The sequence below is a fragment of the Protomyctophum bolini genome (assembly GCF_963924005.1).
Source record: "Protomyctophum bolini genome assembly, chromosome: 22".
In the NCBI taxonomy this organism is placed as follows: domain Eukaryota; kingdom Metazoa; phylum Chordata; class Actinopteri; order Myctophiformes; family Myctophidae; genus Protomyctophum; species Protomyctophum bolini.
Window position 1 is genome coordinate 16,724,667 of NC_137883.1, and position 24,266 is coordinate 16,748,932.

Consider the following 24,266-nt stretch of genomic DNA (forward strand, 5'->3'; position numbering starts at 1 on the left):
ACGAATATACACTTAAGTTCTATATAACCAAAAACAGGAAATCATCATAGGAGGTAAAAAGGGAAGAAATATATATACAGTTAAGGTGCCAGTTTCGAATTGCAGCCGTCCATAAGTGCCCTTTGAGAGCAGTTTTGAAGGAGTCAAGGGATTTGCATGACTTAATGACTGTTGGTAGGGCGTTACACATTTTGGTGAAATTAATTTAGTCCCTTGTTTGTGCCGAATCTGGGTTGCACATGGTTTGTTGAACTCCCTCTGGTTTTGTGGGTGTGGACTTCATTGACATTAAGGAAGTATTTAGACAGGTACATGGGTCTCTTGGTGGTGTATCGAATCTTGTGGACCAGACCCATTGCAAGATGCTGTACTCTGTCGTTAACCCTAAGCCATTCCAGCCTGTCAAAGTGGGCAGGAGTGAGGTGGGTTAATTAACCACTCAAACCATTATATTGTGAAAATAACAGATATATTGTGAGCTGCTGCACCTCTAGGTCAGGGCTTCCCAACATTTTCAGGCCGTGACCCCCGTCCCCCCAAATAATCATATTTGAACTGGGGACCCCCACACCCTGACAAGCAGTTACATTTAGTTGTAGACAGACAGACAGACAGACAGACAGACAGACAGACAGACAGACAGACAGACAGACAGACAGAGCTAAGTCTGTCTATACTCTATAACAGTGAGACAGATGTTTTTAGTTCATTTCCATGGCAGTCTAATGAGTAATATATTTATTATGGTTTGGCGATGAATTGGATCTGCTTTTAGGTAGATAAATAGCATCTCCCAACCTGTACATAAACAGAAGATCCAAAACAAAATGACAGGTGGTGGCTGGGGTGGTGGAGGGTGAGCAGCAATTTGGTCTGCAGAGCGGCAGCATCAGTGTAGCAAAAGCAATTGCAGGGATGAATAGTGCAAACGTCTGAGAATGCAATCAGTATGAGTGGATGTGAGAGTGGAGCTGAGGCGGCCCAATGGATGGAGTTTCCTGACAGAGCTTGCTCTGCGCATGTCTGTGCTGAGCCGGACGTATAGTGTTGATTTTGACAGCAAATTTTGATTTGAGTTTAGTCATAGTCTTATGAATAAAATTCTATTTAGTTTTAGTCACATTTTAGTCACCTGAAATGTACAGTTGATTTTGTCAACTGAAATGTATTTTGGCTGGCCTTGATGGCTTCGTAATGGCTGATTTAATGGTTGGTTGCATGCTGAAAATGACTTCTATTTTAGTTCTACTGCATCTCTTCTCCACTAGTCCACTTGTTGACGAAATTGTCAATATATTTAGAATTAGTTTTAGTCATTATAGCTTGTTTTTTATTGCGTTTTTATTTGATTTTCAGTGAAAAAAGGTAGTTGTTGTCATAGTTTTAGTCGACAGAATCAACACAGCTGCTGGGCTTTCTCGGCTCGTCTGGTTTGTTGGTCGAAGAAGCTCTGCTGGTATTCATTCCTCAGTGTCAGCTTCTGCAGCCACTCTCCTCTCAGCCTGGAGAAGAAAAGACACAGAGTAAAATATGTGTAAAAAATGTTCAATTATTGTATTGTGCTTATAATTTATACCTTTCATGATTTATCTACTGTATGTGAAAACGTAAAAATTCAATAAAAAGTTATTTAAAAAAAATATATATAGCAGATGTACAAGTTGGCAGCGCGACACGAAGCAGGCCCGGAAGGACAATGGTGTAGGGGTCATTTGCTTAAGTAGAGGGGGCAGCCATACATTTACATGGGCGTGGTCTGTGCGCAGCGGTGCATTCATGTGCTACTGTAAGTGGTGTGCGCCCTTTGAAAATAAATATTGACTAGGGGGTCAAGGTTGTCCGTTTAAGGGGTCAATAACCCATTTTGAGTGACTGCTCTCCTCATGACCATCTGAGCTGCCACCAGCTGGGGGAAGATGAAACTGAATTTCTCCCACTACACAGGACTATAAGGTCTACCAAAACAAAGAAAGGAAACAGATCTACCAGATGATCAGATTTGGCTATTGAGGGGATCAATTGAGTTGATAAAAATAAAAATAAAACAGCCATTATTCATGAACCATTATTGTTTGATGCTCATACAACTTTTCTTCCCAGACAGTAAGCATGGTCTTAGCATCATTAGTTAATATTAAATGATTGACTCATTCTTTGTTATGTTTTATTATTAAATTACTGTTATTATTCTAATTTAGCAGCAGCCTATAATAAGACATAAAAGCAACAGTGCGGTTTTCATTGTCTGGCAGTTATCGGGGGATCCTGTGCCAGAAAATACCCACGCCTGGATTATGTAGCCAGGACACAGTTCAAGCCACCAGGATGTGTAACATGCAGTTTCATAACTTCATTATAGCCTACAAAACGCCACTGCGCTTACAGACCAAATGTGGCATTGCTAATACCTTGTCCCAGCCTCATCAGTCATCACATAGTAGCCTGAGAATGTTGATTAGAGGCCAGCGAGTTATTTGTTTAATGCCAGAGATTAGCCGACATATCTGTGGGATACAATGACATAATGCCAGAGATTAACGTGACTGGGCCGTGCTGATGGACACACGTCGGTTCGGCAACACCTCTCTAATCATAACGATAACATCGTTAAGCCGGTCACTCTTGCTCTCAGTCCATTATCATCTTTCTGTTTGTCCCCATTCCCCTCTCAGAAGGACAAGAGATAACACTTTACTTACTTACTTTACTTATAACCCCTAGAAGTTATAGAACACTAAACCCTTCTTGACTTCTGACACACCATCACTAAACCCGGGTATATTTTACCAAAAAGAAAATACTTCTCATCAAAATAATATTAAAGTATACATGGCAACTTGAGGTTATTTCAACATGACATTTCAAAATATGTGAAAAAATTGGGTATTATTTTAAAAATATTCCTTTAAAAAATGGTAATAAAGCTGGGAACTTCTCCTTTGGTACACCCATTCCTGGGACATGTGAGAATGGTACAGTGGGATTTTTCTCTATCACTAAACGCGGGTGAAATTCACCTGAACACCTGCCTGTAGAAAAACAGGGATGTGGGCATGGAAACAAACCTACCTTCGAGTTGTCACTGAGCTCCATGAAGGTACCGAAGGGCCCACCCACCTCAGACATCAGCAACATTATGAAAAATCACCAGTTTAGTGTTCTAGGGTTAAGTAAAAGTATCAATACTGTAGTGCAAAAGTGCAGAATGTCCGGAATTCAGAATTAACATGTAAAAGTAAAAGTAAAAGTAACACAATATCTAATTTCACTGGCTACCCAGGCTACCTCTGGGCATTATCTAATTTCTCCTGTATGCCTCTATTTCATTCTCTGTCTCTCCCATTCTCTCCCCATGACATGCACAGACTGCATCACGTCGCAATACCGGTAGTTAGTTGTTTTTTTTAACCCAAGGGACTTCTTTAGTTTTCCATTATTCCCCAAAAATATCAACTTGTATCAATAAGTTGTCTCTCTAACATGGAGAGACATCTTGTCAGATGAAGAAGATGCTGATTTTGTGGAGTTCTGTCTGTGCACATTTTTCTACCTCTAATTTATCATAATGAGAGACTAGGATTATTATTATTATTGTTAGCATTATATATTCTTTTCACTGTAATTATTAGTTTAATTTAAGTTCCTTTCACTTGTGTATTACGACATTGAAACAGCACAATGACAAATAGGTATACATCATTACAATGTATTATATGTCATAATTATCTCCAAAGTGAAGTGACCTTGTCAGAGCGCTGCCTTTCATTCTGCTGTCCTCTTGGCCCACATGCTCTGAGTGCTGATTGATCTTCTTCTCCCAGAAAGACTTCAGCTTGTCTTTGTCGTGGATCCGAGCCGCGTTCATCCCCTGTGAGGATCAATGTGATTGTTATAATGGTAAATGGACTGCATTTATCAGTGGTTCACAATGAGTCGCTATGCGAGGCATTGTGAGCTTGTAGATCTGCTATTTTCACATGGCCAAAATGCATAGGGCTGAAGTGGTTAATGTTTTGTAGCCTAATAATAATCAAAACCTATACCTATACAAAAATGCCTCTGAGATGTAGTGGAGACTGGAGTAGAAGGAAAAGTATTGGAAATACTCAAATAAAGTACAAATTCCTCAAAATTGTACTTAAGTAAATGCTACTTTCCACCACTGGCATTTATATATCGTTTTTTCTGTACCGGTACATCACATGCTCACACTTGGACAGTTATGGACACGTAGCCAGCTGCAGGAGCAGCCGGAAATCGAACCTGGAACCTTTGGATTCCAAGACGACCGCTTTACCTCCTGACTGAGCCACTGCCACTGAGCCACTGCCTCCCGATAATAGAACCACGTGAACCATAACATCCTTAGCCTGGGTAGAAATAATATCTAACTGTATATATGAGGATTTTTGTTTGCATAGAAGTGTATATATTTGTACATCTTTAAATGTTCTGATGAATTGAAACTGGAGTACCCTGATGTAAACAAGTCTTAGTGCTTTTTCTGGATTTATCCTTGTATCAATCAACATTTGGCTAAAATAAGTGAAAGTGAAGTGGCTAAATTCAGCGAATGTGTGAATGTGGTGTAGAGGGAAAATAAGTAATGGGCCAAGTATAGTTTACTGGGGGACCCTGTTCAAAAAGGTATTAGAGGGTATAAGTGTAATATCATTTATCCATTTCACAAATATGGACAACTTCCAAAATGTATTTCAGAACGTAATTATGCTTCAAAAGTATAACAAATATAGGCCTATACACGTATTTGTGCGCATCAAAAATGAAATAAATATCCATCTTCCGGTTTACACACACAGATATACAGAATATCCACATGTATTGTACACACATTCACGCAGGCTTGCATTCTCCTTTTGCATGTTACAAGCAAATTGGTAATAATTCACTTACAGCAGCTTTGGAGGTTGTGTCAAACTTCACTTCTTCTTTTAAGTCTCTTCCTCCTTGGATCCCTCGTTTCACTTCTTACTTCCTCCCCTCATCTTGTCCCCGATTTGTATTCTTGTCCTGTAATTCACTCCTTGTCCTCTCCCCCTTTTCTCAGCGTCTCTCTGTCTCTCTGTGTCTCTCTCTCTCTCTGTGTCTCTCTCTCTCTCTCTCTCTCTCTCTCTCTCTCTCTCTCTCTCAAGGTCAGCTACATTCAATAAGAGAAAGTGGATAAAAGCTTTTTTTCAGAGTCATAATAATGACCAAATCAAACTACTATTGAGCGTATAGTTACTTATTTTCATTCTCTTTGTCTTTTCACGCTCTTCCTTTGTTCCTCTCACTCCAACAAAATAGTTCTCTCTCCTCTGTCACAAGTTTTTGTACCATTCTCTCCATCCGTTTGTCCTTCTATGAATGGAATCGATGCTCCCTTGTTACACATGCCCTTTGATTATGAACTCCGCCCCCTCTCTATTTCACTGCCAGCCTCTCTGTGTCCACATAATTGGTCCATGTTGGTCCTCACAGTCCCCAGATGCTATACCGTTTGTACTGTCCTACTACCAGTGGTGGAAAAGTACTCAAATGTTTTACTTAAGTAAAAGTATAACTATACTGCAATGTACTCCGTTACAAGTAGAAGTCCCGTATTAAAAATGTACTCGAGTAGAAGTACAAAAGTATCTGCATCAAAATGTACTTAAAGTACTAAAAGTAAAAGTACTCATATTGCAGAATGTCCCATTTCACAAGTTCAACATGTGTGCAAAATCTATTGAAAATAGCCGATCTACAAGCTCACAATGCGTCAATGCGATGCATTGTGAGCTTGTAGATCTGCTATTTTCAAATGGCCAAAATGTATAGGGTTGAAGTGGTTAATGTATGGTTTCTAATAAAAATGTAAATGTCCAAATAGTAGAATTCCATGAATTCCATGTGGATGTAATTAACTTCTTGGTAGAATAGTATGTAGGATATAATAAAAAGCATTCTGGCAGGATATAAAACCAGCAGTACAAGAGGTCCTAGAACAGCAGCAGTACTAGCGCTCCTCCCCCAAACACACACACATTTTGGCCTATAACTCCTCCTGCAGACTCGAGTCCAAACCTCACATAAATATCTACACATGATCTCTGGGGTCATATGAGGAAAACATTATCATACACAATTTTAATATAAATATAACCCCATAGAGTGCATCACAAATGTGAAAGAAAAACAATTTATTGGAAGGAACAAACTACACACACGCACACACTCACGCTTACCCACGGTGAGCGTGAGGTCATTGTCCTAGGAGTATAGTTTTGTGCACAACACACATCAGTTTTTATGGTGTGCCAATGACTCATCGCTGAAGAAAAAAAGAAAGAGCGCCTAGAGGGCACCAGGAGATTAGTCCTATAACTCTGTGTGTGTGTGTGTGTGTGTGTGTGTGTGTGTGTGTGTGTGTGTGTGTGTGTGTGTGTGTGTGTGTGTGTGTGAGAGAGAGCATGTGTCAATATTTGCCCATATCTGCATTCATATCTGCATCCATCATGTTGATCTGTGTCATGATCTCTCTCTGTGTGTGTACTGTGTACTGTGTACTGTGTACTCTGTGTGTGTGTGTGTGTGTGTGTGTGTGTGTGTGTGTGTGTGTGTGTGTGTCTCGGTGTGTGTGTGTGTGTGTGTGTGTGTCTCGGTGTGTGTTTCTGTAATTAATCTGCTCTCTTCATCACCTCAGACAAATGGCCCATGTGGATAGACCGTTAGACGCGATAGACTGACAGACAGAAACGTAACGTGGTAAAAATAACACATCTAAAATGTGTCTGTGTGTACGTCACTTTGTCACGGGGGATTTGTATATAGCCAAACAAAAGAACGCTCGCCCCAAAACACGCTCGCCCCTGGTCAAATCCAATGACCTCGGAGTGGTTGCCAAACCAGATCATCTACTGCCAAAAACGAGTATTTAGATATTGCACTCGTCGCCACCGTATGGAATAGCTCTGGGGCGATCGAGTAAACAGGAAATAACCGCAAGCCTCCAAATGTTCTGGTTACCCCGGAGCCCACAGGCAAAACTGATTGTGTTGATAGTATGTATATGGACCTATTGTGTCTGAAATATAGTTTATCATCATTAGAACATTAATCTAAAACAAACTGGAACACAATCCAAGCCCGGCAAGCTTGAATTGCACGCAGTCAATTTGCCAATTATAGCCAATCAGGAGAGAGTAAACCCCACTAGTTAATTCAATTGTATTGTGTTCCAGTTCCAAATTTGTCTGCTCACTTATCTGTGTCATGCCTTCAAACTTCTCTTGTTTACCCTACACGCATCCTCTCTCCTGATTGGGTGAAATTAGCAGAGCTGAAGAAATGGGGGACCCCTCGTCACCATGGCATTCACCTCACAGGGTAACAGGTACGGTCGCCCAAATTCCACCTCGCCCCAGCTCGGTGCGACGGTTCTTGTATTCTTTATTTTGTTTTACTGAGAATAAGGTTAGAAATAAGTTTAGGGTTAGGCATAGTTTTACTGGGGTTAAGTTTAGGAATAGGGTTAGGTTTAGGCATAGTTTTACTGAGGTTAAGGTTAGGTTTAACTGTTTAAGCATAATTTACTTAGATTACTTTAGGAATACCAGGCCGGCTGTACACACGGGGCGAGTTGGTAAAGGGGCGAGTTGTTTTGTATTCTCTCACAGCCAGTTACAGTACTGAATATCCTCACACTCACACATACTCACACACCCTGCTGACATTTTTTCTGGTGGTCTTGTTTAATGAGCCTTTAAGTCTGTGTGTGACTATATGTGTGTGCACCAGAGATTATTTACCCCACTTGACAGCCAAGTAATGGAAGGCATGAGAAGACTGCTGTGATGACAAACACACACACACACACACACACACACACACACACACACACACACACACACACACACACACACACACACACACACACACACACACACACACACACACACACACACACACACGTGCGAAAGTACACACAGACATTGTTGTCTGGCCTAATCCTAGTTTCGCCTATTATTATGATCAGCTGCCTGTGTGGATTTGGGGAAACGTCAAACGGTCATGGTGTGTGCGTGCGTGCGTGCGTGTGTGTTAAGTAGGCTAATTATGATGCATATCATTTTTAAATGATTTTTCGTTGGAAATTTCACTCAAAAAACAATGTTTTCATAATTATACCTGCCAACCTCAGACTGTCAGATAAAAGGAGCAGGGGTGATACTGACCACGCCCCACCGACTGGTGTCAAGTCCGTCGGATCGCCGGTTGTCCAGAACAAGAACAAAAGACTTTGCCCAGGCTCTGGATCTGATCACCCCTATATCTCCATATATGGAGCTGGCCTGTTCTGACATCACAATTATGTTCTGACATAGGAATAAAGGGACACATAGAGACAGATACAGAAATCTCCATATATGGGCATAAAAGAGACACAGATGGGTGGAACGGTTACAATGGGTATTGCATAGCAGGGTAGCATGGATCTCAAACTTCCTTCGTTACTGACTCGGTGCTCTACAGTCTACAGCCGGGCACCGCGGCCTATATACACATACGTACATATACAGTACACATACATATACCACATACGTACAGTCGTACACACAGAGACTTGGTGCATTTTTACTAGACTAGATGTCTAGTATAAATGCACCAAGTCTCTGTGTGTACGAGAACCGTTTACCGACTTCAAATTCAACACCAACATCATGTTCCACACCACCACAGGGAATGCAGTGCCTGGCCTTGAGTCGGTCGGACCCACGGTTGTCCAGAACCGCCACAAAAGGCCTCTGCCCAGGCTCTTGACAGGGCCCCTGCATGCCCAGGCTCTGGACAATGCCCAAATTAGCCAATTGATCACACCTGATCATCCCAGTATACAGTATCTCCATGAGCTGGCCTGTTCTGACATCACAATGATGTTCTGACATCTGCATAGACTCCATACTTGGGCATGCCTGACAATAACTCATAAAAGAGACACAGACATAACTAGAACTGCACTCTGTCGAATGCATACTTGTTGCACACTAGTAGGCCATAAATGGCCAACTAGTGCGCAAGCAGAGTGCGCAAGTACTTTCGACCGTTATAAACTGTCACTTTTGATGCGTATGCACCTTCCCAGCAAATTGTGCCTGATACGGCAGTGGTGCCAGACTACATATATACACAGGAGCATTACCTTTAATCCTCCCAACACTAAAACATATCGTCATTACGTCACCATCGAAAACCAATTACACTCTGGCATTGGGTCCTTTAATCCACATATTTCTTACGTCATCATTGAGAGCTAGTTATACATACACACCATGTAATCTGGTCCCAGCAAATCAGGCACAATTTGGTGCATACGCATCAAAAGTGGCGGGTTGGCTGGGACGGTGCATCCAAGTCGCGGGCGAAACTATTACTTGCGCGCTCTGCTTGCGCAAGTAATAACTGGGTGGGGCATGCATTTCCAACTTGCATCGTTCCAAGTAGGCCAATGCCCAACGGGTAATGCTCTAGCCTTTAATAATAAACACTAATTACTTAAAAGTTAAAAGTGATCTAGCACAGGAGAAATGGGAAATAGGAGTCTCCTACAAAGCGCAGGAAGGTTGGCAGGTATCTCTACCATATAACACAATGATTTGTACCCTAAAATAATCCCTTTGAAATATGATAAAATTCCATGCTCCCCATCATGTTTGTTCAGCTTCAGTTACAAATATACCGGTAATCAAATTCAAACTAAATCTAAAATTCAAATTCTTATAGTATAGTTATGTTTCTCAGCAAATGTTATCGTGATACATTTATTTGTAATGCTTAGTTTGTCACTAACTTGACTGTCCCCCCCCGTGTTACGCTGATGCAAATCCACTATTTCTATTTCTAAACTATTTCTCTAGCCACATTCAGTAGGTCTAGTCAGACAGGTCATGTAAAGACTGCCATCAGCATCTAGTGGCCATAACTGGAAGTGATTCTCAATTTATAATGTGGAGCTGTATGAATGAACAGCTCTTGAAATAAGTTGACCCTGAATTAGGGATGGGCAATATATTAATATGATATCGACATCATTTGAAATATTGTCATATTGGGATATAGCTTAAAGGACAACTTTGTTTCTTTCAACCAAGGTTCATGTTTTAGGTTGTTATTAGAGAAAGCATGGGGCTAAATATGTATTTTTTTACAAAATCTTATGGTGATTTATCTTTGTATTATTTACTATAGTCCTAATAAACCCCAGGAAATTACATCTGGCCACAGAAGATCACAGGATCTACTGAATGTGATCTACCTACTGGGGGAAGGCTTATACTGTATAGGCTCAATGTCAGTTTGTCACATTCAATAGATCCTGTGATCTTTTGTGGTCAGATGTAATTTCTTGGGCTTTATTAGGACTATAGTAAATAATAATAAAATAAATCGCCCCATGCTCGAATGCCCCCGCCCCCTGTCAAAAACTGCTAAAATCCCAAAAACAAAAGAAAGCAGCAAATGTAAGAAAATGAACACTCACCTTTTAGTTTCTCTAATAACAACCTAAAACATGAACCGTAGTTGAAAAAAAACTAAAGTTGTCCTTTAAGTTTCATCTTCTAGTTTTAATTGCACATTTTAATTCAAATGCTGCCAAAATAGCCAATCTACGACCACACAAGAATCTTTAATTTAAGAAGTCTTAAATATTGTGATATGTATGACCAAATGCCAAAATCAGTTTCTCTGCCTTCCGTTTATTTGTCCAGTTTTTTGCAGTGGAACCATTGCCTGTATAAACAGCAGGGGACACTGACCAACTGACCGAGGAGGAGACGTTTATCTAAAAGATAAGATAATGTAACAATCACAGCCTCATCAGGACTCCCATCCCAGAGATAAGTACATGGGCAAACACAATGATGTTAACAGTAACACACTGGGAATCCCAGACACTAGGCTAGACCAGAGCAAGCTAGGGAGACGAGAGCAAATGCAGGGAAGGGCAAGATGAATGGTGAGGGGAAAGCATCAGGGAATTAGGCTCCGTAACATACTGATACAAAAGGCATGTACAACCACCCAATATCACGGGGTGGGGGAGGGTTCGTGACCCCTAGGAGAAAGAGGTCCTCCTTTTTAACATTAACCGTCCCTGTGTGTGTTCTAAGAATTGAAGTTGTAAATTGTGTAAAACACATTAACATGAACTCAACGCTGCATGCTACACAAGTCTATGCAACTATCTATGCAACACAATTGTATACAATATGTGCAGTATGTAGTGGAGGGTCCCTGCTTCATCCTTCTCTCAGCCAAAAGGACTGTGATCTGGAAAGAAATTGAAGACCTATACTGTATAATCAGTTGACCGGAGTCGCCCAGGGTTCTATAGCCTATACTACAATAATTATAGAGTCTATATTATAGACAATCAAAAGGATAAATCTAGTTAAACTAGTTAATACAATTAGACACTAATCTATCTTTTGAAAATGGCCCCTTGTAAACATACCTAATAGTTGTCATCCCGAAAATGTTGTTGGTTTGAGGTAGATTAATACTGACTGGAATAAAACACAGGAGTCATTCGAGTTGAGACAAGATGTTATTACAAAAAAGTCACAATGTGTGCAAGATTTTGTCCAAATCTGTCCAAATATGAAAACATCAGCATGCAACATAGGTAACCTATGTGCTGTCGCTAAAACACAGTACATATCACTTATCAGTCAGTCAGACAAAAAAAACATGAAAGGGGCGACATTCCATTGACCACTAAAACACTTATTCATCAAGTTTAAAAAGCAAAATATTCACCTTTTCAAAAATAAAAATCTTATGTACAGGTTTCTTCCCCTGTTGCTTATTAGAGACAGCAAGATGTGCAAAGTAGGCTACCTTCCACTGGAAGGAATAACATATACAGAGCTGGACAACAGGTTTCAGTTTCAGCCATATTGACACCACTGGAAGGAATAACATAATACAGAGCTTAACAACAGTTTTGATTGTCGGCCATATTGACACCACAAACCTGCTCAACAGGTATTGCTAAAGCAACAGGCAAACTGGTAACTCCTGCTGCCAGTTGGGCAAGCTTTGCCTGAATGGTGTCTGGCACAGAAAATCAGCAAATGTACAAGTTCACAATGCACCGCACTGCGAGTCTGCGACGTGATGAGACTTAGTAGATCTGCCCTCTTCATAAATCTTGAAGTTGTACGTAAACATTTGACAATATCCATAACACTTAGACCCAGAGTCCACAGCTTGATTTGCACGACAAATCCTGTTGCACGCGTCTGTCCAACTATTAGGCAGAGCCATCTCTCAAAGGAGAAACACAAGAAATAGCAGCACCAGACACAGGGGGCAGTACGTCTGGTCCATTTTGATGCCTGCTGAATGAACCCAGTGCATCTCCTGTGAATCGACTGGAAAATAGAGGGTCATATTTAGAATACTAGCTTTGATTGTCATTGTGTAATATAGAAATTTAGAAAGAAAGAAATTCATGGAGGAAGGAAGGAAGGAAGGAAGGAAGACATGGGGGGCGACGGAGGGGTTACCATTACTAAAGACTGAAAGAATATGTTGTGAATGCAAGGGATATGGGTGTCATTAGCACATCTAAACAACTGAGAACCCCCAGTTTGCTGAATACCCCCTGCATGTCTCTTAAATAAGACACTGAAAACCCCTACTTCCTGCTGATTGCATTTAACACAAAGCTTAACTTTGTTGTATGACTAAAAGAAAAAAAAATCCTATCTCCAAGATCTACAAGCTTTTACCACTACCGGTACTTTGTTGTAGACAAATAACAAAAAAGCCTATCTGCAAGCTAAATACATTTGTTGTAAACCAACATGTAGTGCACTTGTAGATCTGCTATTTTCCTTTTCCCAACTGTTGCATATAATGACAACATGCCCAGAATAATAATTTATTAAAAATAATATTTAAAAAAATAATCTAATAATGGCTTACAACCATGTTTTTCAACCATGAAGTGTATAAAACACATGGCCTATGATAAAAGCTGAATTCAGGCGAGATCTCAACTTGAATCCATACCCATTTTCAAATCTGGAAATATGTGAGCTGGTTGGATCAGAATGTCTGAAGCGTGAATGCCCCCTCTGGGGGGTAAATAGGGCATCTACACTTCTATTCAGAAGCTAACTAGTCAGCCATGACTACACAACACCTTTGCTAAGGCTGTTCTGACCCCCATGCAGCTGGTCAAGTTATACATTTGGAAAACAAACCAGGCTTTTCTTTGTCAACCAGACATTAACATCAAGACATGTTCAATTGTGTTTCGTTTGTTTCCAGGGTAATAAATCAGTTCACAATTTGCTATTGTTAGTAAGTAGTCTAGTAAAAAATACTTGAATCTACTGAACATTTTGTCAGATAAACAGCCGTAATTTTGGGGTTATTTTTAATTATTTATCTTAACCACTTACACTTAGGTGACCAGGTCTGTTGGTTCTGTTCAAAGTGTCTAATTTACACATCAAAAGATTAACATGGCTAGTAGTAGTGACATTTCTGAAACAAACCTTCCCCAGCCGCTTTCCTGCCAATATACAAACCGGGTTTCTAAACTTGTGCGACTCCTAAATTGCACACAGGACTGAAACATTGGAACATGCGTGTGTAAACGTGGAAGCCGTGCTTACCACACTCATTGAAAACCTCCGGGAAGCAGTGCAGGACTCCATAGCCACAGCGGCAGTAATCACAGCCTTTCTGAACCCACTGTCCATGGGGGATAGCACCGCAACTCCTACACAGATGATGTTTGATGGAGGGAGAAGAGTGGGGGTTAGTTAAGACAGTGGTTCTCAAACATTTTCTTCAATTAGTTTGGTGCTTGACCGGTTCCGCTCATTCAACTAGTGAAAAATCCCTCAAACTGACTGAAATTGCATAACTTGTCTATATAAAATGTGCCTTCAGGAAACCGTGTAACCCAGCGAAACCCGACCCACACTGTGTCCATCTTTACACTTTCAGGGTTCAATGAACACTCAGGCTTTAATTAAGCATTATTTTTTACCTGACTCGCTCGTCGTTTTCACAGCTTCGTCCACTGAAATGCTGAGGGCAAGCACAGAAACTGCCCAGAATACAGGTACCACCGTTCTTACAGCAGCTACGACCTTCAGTGATGTAACAGAAAGGGAAATGGAGGAAGAGGAGATACAACATTAATGAAAGTCGTTTCATATTTAATCAATACAGTAAGTTTATTGATTAATTATTTATATGCAGTGTAAAAGACAGTTATGCTTTCCCTGGGCAAAAACAAGAATGTTGTCTCTTTTCAACTAAAGGCCATCTATTGAGTGTCCCTCTGCAACACTAACCAGAGGCTCCCAGTGACAGCACAGCTGGCATTCCTACTGACCTCTGGTTAGCATCAGATAGCCGTTTAAAAGAAAACACACACACACCATTCCTAGTGTGTCTGTGAGGATTGGGTGCAAACATACAGACCTGACACCAACAACCAAAATATTAAATAAAATGTACAACAAAAGGCTGTCACAGAACTCTGACCTTTTTGTTTTATAGCCTTTTACCACCCCAATAGTCTAACCACGTTGTATGGCCAATGGCCATAGGACTATGAATCAACAACATACTTCCTAGAATAGATAAGTAGGTAAATAGCATATCTACAAGATCACTGTGTTGTGAGCTTGAAACTATTTTTTTGCTGGGGACCCACTGGAGCCTCCGGAACCCACTTTGAGAATCATCTAGACTGGTTTGACTCGTTATTTATAGCTGTATTCACACACACACACACACACACACACACACACTATATGTCCATATCGATGTCCATATAGATCAGATATCAGAATACAATGTCGATGATCTTTGAACATTTCCACCTATAATGACGTCATCTCAATAGCAGCAATAGAAGACATAAATGAAGTAAAATATATTACAATGATTGACTTTTGGGTGGTGAAATTTTGAGCGGTAACTTACTTAGTCCGATGAACGGCAGAGCAGCTGCTGAGTCGTGGTGTTGCTGCTTGCGACGGTTGGGGTAGTTAATCTGGGTCAACTGGTTAACCTGCAACTGACCACTGTTGTGGTGGTTCACCTGACCGCCGTTGGGGTGGCTGACCTGGGTCAACTGACCACCGTTGGGGTGGCTGACCTGGGTCAACTGACCACCGTTGGGGTGGTTCACCTGACCGCCGTTGGGGTGGCTGACCTGGGTCAACTGACCACCGTTGGGGTGGCTGACCTGGGTCAACTGACCACCGTTGGGGTGGCTGACCTGGGTCAATTGACCCTCGTTGGGGTGGCTGACCTGGGTCAACTGAGCAAGGAAGTCCTGGGCATCTTCCTTGGAAGAGGAGGATGCCGTTTGGTCTTTCCCACAACCATCACCATCACAACCTGAACCCAAAGTCAGCCATCAGTATCACAGCGGTTACTTTGTAGTGGCATTTCAAGTTTTCAACTACGCCTCTCAAATGCACATCCCACTCTAGCGTGACTGTGCAGTATTGGAAATTACATTTACTGGGCTTTTTTTTAGGTGCATTCTTCCACTACATCTCAGGGGCAAATGTTTAAACTTAAACTATAATTATGTAAGTTTTATTAACCAGTTAGTTTGCTTGCAGATTTGGAGTGTTATTACAAAACATGGATTAATTGATATACTGCAATGGTGTAGTATTAATGTTAATTGTTGCTTACCCATCAGCCCATAAAGTAGGCTAATTAAAAAAACAATAAAGTAATACGATTGTGAAAGTGGACATTCTGCATGTATGAACTGCAACCAGAGTAATTGTACGGACGGTCTGCGCCTGCAGAAAAGTTCTGCAGCCAGCGAAATAAATGATGTTCAATGCAACACTGCATTAGTAGGCCTAATGACTTACCCGACGATGCTACAGTCTGGAGGACAACGACCGTGGACAATAAGATCCTATAAAACAATCAAAAGACTTGATTAATAACATTTAATGATGTGGGTGGATAATTCGGATATCACTTTAGTTCGTAACACACGCGCGATCAATGTCCAACTTTTCTCACCTGAGCAGCATTAGCCATGTCATTTTGTCAGTCTTCTCGTGTCCTCAAAAACCCAACTAAAACAACGCCCGCAAAGGAACAGCCTGCTCTGATTATTAATCACTTGTATTCACTATACCGAGTCTCGAGAGGTTGGGGTGAACACGAAAATTGTTTCCAAGTGCCCACTCAAACTTCCAAAAACACGGGACTGTATCCTGATTCGGAGTGATTCCTTTTCAAAGCTTCTGCAAGATCCAAGAAGTTGTCTACTCTGGAGTCTAGACTCAGCTCAGCTGCACGTGAGTGATGACTGCAGCCTGGTGGACCGGTGGTGATTCTGGTGAATGATCGTGACTGTGAATCTGTGATGGTCTGGATTGGAAGGATGGTCTCTCTGGATGGAAGGATGTGTATCTCAGGTGATAACGCCCCCATTTGCGAGGGCGTTCCTAGACAGCACTCCCCCTGTCTGGCTGCCCCCCCCCCCCACCCAGCGGTGGACAATGAATGGAAGATATGCAATAATTAATAATAATAATAATACATCATAAAGTTATGGTTTGGGTCCCAATGAGTCGGCGGGGTGAAAGTCATGAGCTTGCAAATAAACAATAGGCTAAAATAAAAAACTATAGCAAAAATGTAGGCCTACTCAAATAGGCGCCATGGCCTCTCTCTCCTCGATCCTATCTCCTGTCTCTGTGTATGTTAAGTTCAATTATTTGTTGGTCATAGGAATATGTTTATAATGACAAAACAAGTGTGAAATAAAAACAAATACAATATGGGATTGGTTCTCATAAAGGGTGTGGGGGGCTGTCTGCAAGATTGAATACTTTATTAGTTTGCAGAGAAAAGCACAGGAAAGTACAATTCAATAAGAAGGAAAAACTCGTATTCATATTGAATTAATCTACACATTATATTAGGGTCATTGAAGTTAATAAATATTGAGAAATCACAAATCACTGATCTGGAAATAGGCTAATTTTATCATGTAGAGAAGTAGGCCTAGCATAATATGTTGTAGGTTCAGTCCATCCATCTGGCTTAAATATTTTCAATTGAATGAAGGTTCAACATTCTTTCTCTGCCAAACAGTAGTTCACAATAGGTGATAATGGTTCATATGGTCAGGTCTTTTGTTATTGTAGCACTTGCAAATTAGGTGATTTACAAATGCCATGAGCTGTGCAAATGCGTTCATTTGTATTCACGAGTTTCATTGAAAGTGAAATTGGGCCATTGCCTGCAGGTTTTGGCCCAGCATTCCATTTCGCAAAGTGACTGGTTTCTAACTTTAAACAAAAACACTGCTAGTGTCTATCATAAGCCAGATTCATGACCAAAACAAAGCTGTGAAAGTGTATTGATACATAATTATGTCAGTTTTGTATTAATAGTTAATTAGGCTATATAGGCTTATCACCACTTTAACGGATAGCCTACATGTGGGCACTTATAGGCTTATGACACCTCGATGTAAAATTTACTATTTTGTTTAAAAGGAAAACAAGGTCTTAAGTAGGCTAATGTAAAGTATAGTCCTAATAGAACATGCAGTAGGCCTACATCATTATCAGACTGACAAAATAGCCAATTTGATTAGTTGATTAATGTGCACTGTCACGGTCTGGTAAAACAAATGTTTTAATTGGCATAGGCTATACGCTCCATAATCCATCAAATGCATATAGCTAGGCCTACATAAAACGAAATGATAAGTTATAGAAGCTTAAAAATACACGTGTGCTTTGTTAAAGTAGGGACATTTGTTGTGTCTGATCCATGTTTAAAAGAAAGGGTAGACTAGTAGTAGGCTACTAATACTGCGCCCTGGTGGTAACTTCGTGCTACGGCAAGTTTCACAAAACTTCTGTGCAAACTGCAAAGTCTGACTGGAAGGAAGCCTTTGTGACTTTGTCATTGTCTAGCCTATGTTTCAGATTGTTTAGAAAAATGTTAGTAAGAAGAATATATAATAATAATATAACTAAAGGCTAGAAGCATTTGGTGACTTATGGAAGAACCTCCCCTCAATACTAAACACTATAGACTTATATTCTACTTCTCTTATAAAGTATACTTAATACAATTTTGAGGTAGGCTTTTTTCATCCCAGAGACAGTTGTACTCCCATACAATAACATTAGCCATGTCACTCAGTAGCCTATACACTATGGCCATTTGAAAATAGCTGATACAACATTTCATTAATGTTGTATCTCTCCTCTTCCTCCTTCCACCTTTCCTGTTTTCTGTCGCATCACGGATGACATGCCCAGAATAGGGATTCTATAGGCTATAGGGTTCATGTGTTTAGCCACACATACCCTGTGTTCCACACCACCAAAAATAGCCAAAATGCACAAAGCTGTTGGCCTAAATGATACGTATAAAGATCTCCTATTTGTTGTTAGATTAGATTTAGGAATTAGTACAGAAGTCAACCACCGTATAATATATCAACCCTATCATATTAATTCAGTGGTTCCCACATGGGGGTGGGGTCTAGGTGTCCACAGATGAATAGCTTAATGTGCAACATTGTTTTCTTACTCAACAGTAAACAAACAAACCAACATACAGTATAAGTGTATACAGGGTATCTGCACATTTCTAAAGTAAAAAGTATAGGACTTTTAAGACTTTAATTATTGATGACATCAGTCAGTCATCCGACCATCATCAATGGTTGATCAACACACAACAGTCTGGTAAATAACTCAATATATCTTCATTTGTCGCTGTCGGGTGGAAACCTCATGTCCAAAACTGTTACTTTTCAGGAACCAAGTTGTTGTTTCAGACCGACAAGCTTTGAGCTTGTAGACCTGCTACTTTTTATACTTTTGTGTGACTTTTGTGGCCTGTCACAATTATCACATAATCGTCTATAATCAGAATTATTTGAGATAATCACAATTATGTTTTGCATAATGGTCAATACATTTTCATGTTGAAAAATGTCCATACATTCTCAATTTTTCAAAAAATAGCGCAAATAGAAATGGACAAGCTTACAACAGGTCACAAAGTGACAACAAGCTTACGACATTTGTCATATCTGCACTGTGCAATTTGTGATTACAAAGCCTAAAAGGAAAAAACGGAAATACAAATTATAACGTTCCAATGGTCAATGCACAATTAAATCGTTAATCGCAATTATTTGTGTGACAATTAATCGTCAACTTAAATTTGTAATCGTGATATCCCAAACTGATTGATTCAATACTTTATTAACAGTTTACAAATTGTACAGTGGTACATACAGTTTTTACAGTTTTTACAATTACATAAATATTTTCTGGTGCTTAGCTTCTTACAGGCTTTTCCAGGACCCTTACAAATTGCAGACAGGTGTTCACCGTGTTCTATTATGGCGGTTTTGAAGAAGGGCAAGGAGTCACACTTTTTTATGTTTGTTTGTGTGCTATGCCACATTCTGGTGGCATAGCAGCAGTAGAAGAAATTTGACCCCATGTTTGTGGCGAATCTGGGTTGAGTGGAGCTGTGCCTTGTGCGTGGTGTTGTGCCTTTGTGTGTGTTTTACATTCTTGAAGTTGTCTGACAGGTACAGCTCCTGTATGTTGAAGACCAGGCCCATTGCAAGTTACTTTACTCTGTCCTCAACCCTGAGCCACCCCACCCTAGCAAAATGAGCAGGGATTAGGCAAGTTCTGGGTGTGAGGTCTAGTAGTAACCTGACCAGTTTGTTTTGGGAGCAAGGTCTGTTATTTTGATTGTAGTGCCTTTGAGTTATTAGAGAGTCACGTTGTAGTCAATGATTTGTAGTCATCTGGCAGGAAACCACAAGGTGGAATCGGAACTATGAATGGGTACTTTCTTATTCCGCCTTGTGGTTTTCTGCCTGATGACTACAAATCAGACTACAACATGACGTATTTTACCATCCACTCCAGACTGGTTCACAGACCAGGCTTTCCTCCGAGGTGGAAAGCCTGGTGACGCAAGGTTGCCATGCATGAGGTGCATGCATATACAGTATATAGTTGAAATGACATTGGATGAGTGCTCCAGCTATTGTCCTCAGTCCTTATAACACGAAAAGAGTAAACTGCCTGTACCTAAGCTAAAAAAAATTGATATGTTTAATCAATGTTCAGAAAAACTGTACATGACTGTACATTAAATGTCATCGATTTTTAAAGTGCTTTCAATTTCTCTATACATTCATTGTGCCTGAAGAATAGTATGTTTTCAAAACATCACATTATAACTTTGCCATATTTGGAACTGTTCACCTTTACCCTGCCAGTGTGAAATGTAATATTATACATGATCTCTGTCACAAACACAAATTCCTATGATTCAAATATCTTCTTTGAGTGGATGAAATTACTACTGTTAATTTTTTGTATATATATATTTTTTAATTAACTCTTTGAATTTGAACTGATGGTGACTCGTTTTTTGGTGACAGGTCCATTGATTCCATTCTCCATCTCTCAACATCTTGCACGGCTTCAGCCAGGTGCAGGCTCCACACAGCATCTCTGTGTCCTTCAAGTCCCAGGTAACATTTTGTTCAGAAACCTCCAACAGACGTCACCTCCCCAACATTAGCTAGTTGAGTTTCAAGTGTGAGTTTGGCCGTAAATAGCCTCTATGGGATCAGACTCCGGTTCCACCAATCAGACCACTCAGCCTTGGGAAACTTGACTTGATGAAAGTGAATGTGAGGGTGTCTGTAGGCTACTCTGTACGTGCCTACGTGGCAGCCGTTGTGAACAATTTTCCTGTGTCAGTTGTAGTTCAAGAGTTTCCACTTACAACCTGGTGTCCCTATAGTATCGAGCATAGCAGCCCAATACCAGCCCCTTTTGTGGTGTCATTTTTCCAATAGAGATTTCCGAAAATATTTATCCAATTAATTTTAAGCGTGGAACTAAGCCATCTAAAGGCTCCCAGTGAATCATGACCATAAAACATTTGATTCTCTGTCAAAAATATTTGAATATTAAATTATTTTAAAATACTAGGCCTATATTTATTTTCAAATATATTTTGACACAGAATCAAATGTTTTATGGTCCTGATTCGCCAGGATATCGGGTATCTCTATGGGTAAAAATATGTTTTTTCTATCTGTGGCACTACTGCAAAATGGCCCCGCTATGCCCTACTTTGGACATGCAAAATGTAGGCCTATAGCTTTTATTTCGTTTGAACTTTTTGGGGAGGGAAAGAAAATAAAAAAAATGAGTACAAGATTTTTAGGGTGGCTCACCCGTAGAGAAAATATCATTAAGGCTCAATCCTTGTGCAGCTGCCAGGGTTCTAATCTGAACTGAGGTTCATTGCTGCATGTCCTTCCTCTCTCTCCTTGTTTCCATTGTCTCTGTAATAAAGTATGCCAAATCAGCAAAATTCGCCAATCAATAAACACAACCATGTGACAAATTATAAAATAGGGCTGAAGTGAAGGAGCGGATGGAGCAAGGTTGGAGGAGGCAAACTGCCAGGATTCATCCCAATCGCAGAGAGGGAGAAGCATTCCCATTGGGTGTAAGAAATGACACACGCTGCACTGCTAGTTATCATGTTGTTGATGATGGTTGTTAGGATATGCAAGCGGGGTGGATCTCCAACTCTCAGACCATTCAGACAGTGTGACGGAATCTTCTGCAGAAGACGTCAGTCCGGGATGTTTCTGGGTCCTGTTGTCGGTGGAGAAGTACACCACGTCGTCTTCGGCGCCCAGGCGCCGTCTACAGAGCCTCCAGGATTCGCTCCAGATCGCGCCCAGACCCTCTCCTTCTCTGTCTTCTTCCTCCGCGCCGGTTTCTCCTCCTTTGTGGAGTTTGCAGACTGTCCAGGAATGCCTCCAAGAGGAGAAGGTGGCGTTGAGTTTGTGGAACTGCAGATGTAGGGGAACCTTCGGTTCTTTCACCTCGTCCTCCAGCTCCTCTGGTTCCGTGCTCTCCTCCCTCTCCCCCTGCCCCTCCTCTGCCTCTCCTACTCTCTCCCCTGCCTCCTCCTCCCCCTCTTCCTCCTCTTCCTCCTCCTCCTGCTCTTCCTCCTCCACTTGCTCCTCTTGTTGTCCCCATTCTTCATTTTCCTTTTCCTCCCCATCCCCCTCTTCTTCCTCCCTCTGCCCCAACTCCACCACCTCCCTTTTTCTTCCCTTCTCTTTTTCTACCACCTTTGTCATTCCCTCCTCTCCCTCTCCCTCCTCTTCTGCCTCATTCACCTCCTCTTCTGCCTCATTCTCCTCCTCCGCCTCATCTTCCTCCTCCTCCACTTTATTCTCCTCCTCCGCCTCAACTTCCTCCTCCTCCACTTTATTCTCCTCCTCCGCCTCAACTTCCTCCTCCTCCACTTTATTCTCCTCCTCCGCCTCATCTTCCTCCTCCTCCACTTTATTCTCCTCCTCCGCCTCAACTTCCTCCTCCTCCACTTTAATCTCCTCCTCCGCCTCATCTTCCTCCTCCTCCACTTTATTCTCCTCCTCCTCATTCTTCTCCTCCTCCACCTCATTCTCTACCTTATTCTCCTCCTCCTCATTCTCCTCCTTCTCCTCCCCGTTCTCCTCCTCGTCTGCCTCGTCTTCATCTTCCTCCTCTTGCTCCTTCACTTGTTCTTGTTGTCTACATTCCCCCTTTTCCTCCCCTTCTGCCTTTTCCTCCTCCGTCTGCCCCACCTCCGTCTCCACCCTTTCTCTTGCCTCCTCTTTTCCCACCACCTTTGTCAGTCCCTCCTCTCCCTCCTCCTCCTCCTCCTCTGCCTCGTCCCCTTCCTCTCCCTCCTCCTCCTCGTCCCCTTCCTCCTCCTCTTTCACCACCTCCTCTTGTTCCAGCTGTTTCTCCAGTACGTCTTCTGCTTTGTCCTCATCTTCTAAACATATACGCATATATGCGTATGCTGTCTCATCGTCATCGTCCTTATCTGATTCCTCTTCCTCCACTTTATTCTCCTCCTCCGCCTCATCTTCCTCCTCCTCCACTTTATTCTCCTCCTCCTCCGCCTCATCTTCTTCCTCCTCCTCAACCTCCTCATCCTTCTCCCCTTCCTCCAACTCCTTCTTCACCTCCTGCACCACTCCTGTCTTTGCTCCACATTTCTCCAGCCAACTCCGAAAGTTCCACATACTGGAAGTCACCCAGGAGACCTCCGCCTCCTCGTCTGCTACTCCTGGTTCCTCCTCTTCTTCTTCTTCCTCCTCCTCTTCCTCCTCCTTTCCCCCCGCTAACTCCTTATCCTTCTCCTGTTCATTCACCTCTTCCTCCTCCAAAACCTCTTTCATCTTCTGTATTGTTGTTGAACCCTGCAATTTGGGAGTTTTCTGTTTGTCCTGTTCGTCGTCGTCGTTATTGTCGTTGTCCTCATCCTTTTCTTCTTTCTCTTCCTCTATGTCCTCCTTCTCCTCCTCTCCTAGCTCATCCTCTCCTTTGGCATCCTCTGCCGTGGACACCTCCTCTTCCTCGTCTTCCTCTTTGGCTGCCACTTCTTCCTCATCCTCCCCTTTTACCACCTCCTCCTCGTCATCCTCCTCCTCTTCCACCCCTTTGTCCACCTTTTGCTCTTTAACATTTTCCTCTTCATCCTCTTTGACCTCCTCTTCCTCCTCCCGCTCGTCCTCTTCTTCCTCCTCCTCCTCCTCCAGTTCTTTTTTCAACTCTGCCACTGGGTTATAATTCTCAATTGTCTATACTTCCTCATCCTCTCAACATAATTGACTATTGGCTCAGGAACTCCACTGTCTTCTTCCTCTTCCTCCTCTTCCTCTTCTTGCTCTTTCTCATCTTCCCCTTTGGCCACCACCTCTTTCTCATCTTCCCCTTTGGCCACCACCTCTTTGGCCTCTTCCTCCTCTGCCTCCTCTTCCTCCTCTTCCTCCTCCTCTGCTGCCTTCCTCCTCTTTGACTGCCTCTTCTTCCCCCACTTTGACTTCCTCCTCCTCCTCCTCCTCCTCCTCTTCTTCCTCCTCTTCCTCTTCTTCCTCATTCTCCTGTACTGTTTCTTTTTTCAACTCTGCCACTGGGTTATCATTTCTCAATTGTCTATACTTCCTCATCCTCTCAATATAATTGGCTATTGACTCAGGAACTCCACTGTCTTCTTCCTCTTCCTCCTCCTCTTCTTCCTCCTCATCTTCGCCATTGGCCACCACCTCTTTCTCATCCTCCTCTTTGACAGCCTCTTCTGCCTCCACCTTGATTTCCTTTTCCTCCTCCTCTCCTCCTCCTCCT

The 24,266-nt window shown here is 41.7% G+C and overlaps 2 protein-coding genes across 3 annotated transcripts; both read right to left on the bottom strand.

The window, feature by feature from the left end:
• Window positions 1–922: 922 nt before the first annotated feature.
• LOC308310007 (protein FAM240C) lies at window positions 923–5,327 on the bottom strand. 2 transcript variants are annotated; one of them, XM_080756028.1, is made up of 3 exons: window positions 4,915–5,327; window positions 3,744–3,868; window positions 923–1,502 (listed from the first exon to the last, which is right to left on the bottom strand). In XM_080756028.1, the coding sequence occupies exons 2-3, from the start codon at window positions 3,863–3,865 to the stop codon at window positions 1,397–1,399; spliced, it is 228 nt and encodes a 75-aa protein (XP_080612154.1). In that variant the 5' UTR covers window positions 3,866–3,868; window positions 4,915–5,327; the 3' UTR covers window positions 923–1,396. The 2 variants fall into 2 exon arrangements, with proteins under 2 accessions (XP_080612154.1, XP_080612155.1); XM_080756029.1 differs by having other exon boundaries at window positions 4,911–5,327.
• A 6,555-nt stretch (window positions 5,328–11,882) lies between these two features.
• tdgf1 (teratocarcinoma-derived growth factor 1) lies at window positions 11,883–16,129 on the bottom strand. The gene is made up of 6 exons (XM_080755388.1): window positions 16,069–16,129; window positions 15,912–15,958; window positions 14,998–15,417; window positions 14,051–14,153; window positions 13,671–13,777; window positions 11,883–12,416 (listed from the first exon to the last, which is right to left on the bottom strand). The coding sequence occupies exons 1-6, from the start codon at window positions 16,089–16,091 to the stop codon at window positions 12,313–12,315; spliced, it is 804 nt and encodes a 267-aa protein (XP_080611514.1). The 5' UTR covers window positions 16,092–16,129; the 3' UTR covers window positions 11,883–12,312.
• Window positions 16,130–24,266: the final 8,137 nt, after the last annotated feature.

Excerpts from the sequence above, each read along its gene's own strand:
- LOC308310007 (XM_080756028.1), bottom strand. The coding sequence starts at position 3,865 with ATGAACGCGGCTCGGATCCACGACAAAGACAAGCTGAAGTCTTTCTGG. Across the intron at positions 1,503-3,743 it reads AAAGGCAGCGCTCTGACAAG|GCTGAGAGGAGAGTGGCTGC; the intron begins GTCACTTCACTT and ends TTTCTTCTCCAG.
- tdgf1 (XM_080755388.1), bottom strand. The coding sequence starts at position 16,091 with ATGACATGGCTAATGCTGCTCAG. Across the intron at positions 15,959-16,068 it reads ACATGGCTAATGCTGCTCAG|GATCTTATTGTCCACGGTCG; the intron begins GTGAGAAAAGTT and ends ATTGTTTTATAG. Across the intron at positions 15,418-15,911 it reads CCAGACTGTAGCATCGTCGG|GTTGTGATGGTGATGGTTGT; the intron begins GTAAGTCATTAG and ends CTTTGGGTTCAG.